General features: G+C 31.2%; 1 protein-coding gene across 1 annotated transcript; it reads right to left on the bottom strand.

Moving 5' to 3' along the window:
* Positions 1 to 1,013: 1,013 nt before the first annotated feature.
* On the bottom strand, positions 1,014 to 3,041 carry LOC123654264 (trypsin, alkaline B-like). Its single transcript, XM_045590181.1, has 4 exons — positions 2,958 to 3,041; positions 2,641 to 2,809; positions 1,706 to 1,958; positions 1,014 to 1,394 (listed from the first exon to the last, which is right to left on the bottom strand). Exons 1-4 carry the CDS (start codon positions 3,001 to 3,003, stop codon positions 1,098 to 1,100), a joined length of 765 nt encoding a protein of 254 aa, XP_045446137.1. The 5' UTR covers positions 3,004 to 3,041; the 3' UTR covers positions 1,014 to 1,097.

Raw genomic sequence — 3,041 nt, 5'->3', positions numbered from 1 at the left:
TAAATAAATAAATAAATAAATAAATAAATAAATAAAAATAAAGACGGACCCCACACCGTAAACATATATTTGTACAATTGCTTGTAAATATAATATTAATACAATGTACAAGAATCCTTCACGAGTGGGACTCGATCCCCTAACCGCCGGTGTTAAGGCGCCCTTACGCCATACGCACCTGTACACCAGAGTGGTATGAATTTTGTCGTATACACCTTTACATATTTTAATGTCTAAATTCAATTTTTTTTCTGAGCTTCTCATTTTAGTCATTCTTACAAATATTAATAGAGAAGAGTTTTAAAAATTATATATAACCTCTCTAACAGAATTTTTAATACTTATTTTGTATTTTGTACATTTGTGTATTTTAACTTTATTTTTATCTTTTATATTGCAAAGCTATTTACCAATTTAACTAAACAATCACTGCGTTTTTTTTAATGAAATGACGCACCTAAACTTTACTCGGAGAATGCTTATAAGCGTTATTACCTCCGCTCCCGAGCCTGTAAAGAGAAATTGAATTGAGATAATTAAGAAAATATATTTGAATAGTTATAATAACGACTGTGAGTTGATTTTATTGTTATAATTCGCTACTTAATTTAAGTCTATAGGTTCACAGTTTATAGGCACAACTTGTAGTTAAATATGAGCAGCAGCATGTAAATAGTTAGCGATAGCATAATAGCGATCGTTACAGTGTAGTGGATCAAGCTCAAATCCTTCTCTTATATGGAGACAGAGGCCTATACCCAACAATGGGATGTTACAGGCTGAATATGTAAATATATTTTTTTTAATATCTTCTGCTGAATAAGACCTTAAAGGACCAGCTTTTATTTGTAAAAACTTTTTGTCAGTATTGATAGTTAGATACAAACGATATTTTTAAATTAATTCTCACTTCAAAAAAGGAAATAGTACAACTGTGTTTTTTGTATGGTGTATGGCTAGTATTAGGACTAGTATTTTGTGTATTTTAAGTACGGGCAAAAAAGATCACACTCTTAATATGTAGTATATTATTTATTTTCTTTTAAATACTAAATTAAATAAAAGAGCTGGAAAAACATTAAAAGGTGGACATATTATTATCGATTGTTCTGAATCCAAGAAATATAATTAGATATTCGGACATTGACTCCAGGGAAATAAGAGTGGGCGCAGTCCTCTCCAAAAGATGTTACACCGACGACAACATTGTTATGGAGGAGAGGTCCTCCGGAATCTCCTTGACATGCGTCGCGACCGCCGACATCGAGGTAGCCGGAGCACAGCATATTTTCAGTGATCACATCATTAATTTCTTCATAACGGTCTCTGCAGGTTGCTTGGTTTACCGTCCATTTTTGAACATGGCGAAGTCGATCAACGGGTGGACCATTATACTAAAATTAACAGTAATTATACTTTTTTTAATATGTCAATACTCCCTTACTAAAAAATATATGTTAAATTTACAACTTAAATTTTGAACTGAAACTTAACTTTAAAGTTTGGGGTACTTTTTTACTTCTTTAATCTTAATTTTTTTTTTATTGATTCTTGGTTATTTAATTCTCATTGTTGCTTTGTCAGTCGTTGTATTATAAGCACTTATAATTAGAATAGCAATTATTCATGAAACTAATGTACTATTAGATAATTTTTATTTTATGTTTTGTTAGAAACCATTATTTATATAAATAAACAAACTTACATAAAGTGATCCCCATCCAACAGCCCATACCGGTGAATTGTCGGCAGGAGTGTAGCTAGCCATAGACGCTACGCCGACGTTGTCATTAAATGAAAATTCGCCAATAATTCTTATAATAGCAATATCATTATTTAATGTCATGGTGTCGTAGTTGGGGTGGATAATGAGTAAGTTAGTTGAAGCCACAAATCCATCCCTATTGTGATATAGGGAACCAGCTCGTATACGCCATTGAAAAGGAAAAGGATAATATCTAAAAAAAATAACTATTACCAGTTGTTATTGATTAAAAAAAATATTATTGTAATTTTATTACCATAGATATAAATGCTACAGCCATGATAAGCACAACCCAATAATTCCTAGCACTTAACAACTTAGAAATAATTTTTTGTTTTATTTTCGTGACTGTTATTTTGAAGTTAAAAAATAAATAACTTTTAGTCATTATTAGATGTCGTCTCAAATTTTCAATTTATGTGACTTTGTATAGTTATCGGCAAAGATACGGAACTAGATTTCCAAGTACATACTTATTATTTTTTTCGTTTATTTTTGTACTAAGCAACGCTATTTTGTGTTTACGACCCCTGCACGACGTACAAAGCAATTTCCACACTGTTGTCGAGCACTAAATATACATGCCAACACCTTTGCAAACGTCAAGTTTCTCGAGTTAAGTGTAAAAACGATTATAGAGATATAACTATAAAATTGATAACTCTTATAGTTTCGTCTTATATTATGATTGATATTTACTCCTGACGGAGACGAATTGACATTTAAATGTTGAAAGTTGATACATTTTCCAGTGATATCAATTATTTGTTTTAATAGAAGCGGAATAGTGAATCGTATGGGTAAAAATATTATAAATGCATTAAAAAAATTGGTACTCTATAGGAGGTTTGTTATATTTAATGTAGTCTACTCACGTAAAACAGTGGGCAGCCGTTAAAACTGATCTGTTATTTATTATAGTACCACCGCATTGTACGGAGAAATAAAAACCCGTTGGCGAGCCAAGTAAAGCTGTTATGAAAGGGTACTGGGTGATCGACGCAACTTCATCTCCTCCGACAATTTTTTGAGCCGTGGTACTGTCTAACAGATAATATTTTTTAAGTTTTAAATTATACAACTTTAATTTTGCAAACTTTAAATGTGTGAGTATTTCTTGTAAAATAACACTTACATATATTTTATGAATTCGAATATAGTTATGTATTTAGAGTATAAACAGATATCTTACCAGTAACCACGGCTAAGCAAAATACTAGAACAACGTGAGTACGCATCCTGAACACTTAGAATGATTGCCTCACAATCATATACT

This window comes from Melitaea cinxia, chromosome 1 (assembly GCF_905220565.1).
Source record: "Melitaea cinxia chromosome 1, ilMelCinx1.1, whole genome shotgun sequence".
Lineage (NCBI taxonomy): Eukaryota > Metazoa > Arthropoda > Insecta > Lepidoptera > Nymphalidae > Melitaea > Melitaea cinxia.
Note: the sequence above shows the minus strand (reverse complement) of the source record. Positions and strands in the feature narration are given on the sequence as shown.

Bases quoted from the DNA above. Each gene is read 5' to 3' on its own strand.
- LOC123654264 (XM_045590181.1), bottom strand. From the start codon at position 3,003: ATGCGTACTCACGTTGTTCTAGTATTTTGCTTAGCCGTGGTTACTG. The intron at 2,810-2,957 runs GTAAGATATCTG...ATTATCTGTTAG, and splicing joins TTGCTTAGCCGTGGTTACTG to ACAGTACCACGGCTCAAAAA. The intron at 1,959-2,640 runs GTGAGTAGACTA...TATTTTTTTTAG, and splicing joins ACGGCTGCCCACTGTTTTAC to ATATTATCCTTTTCCTTTTC.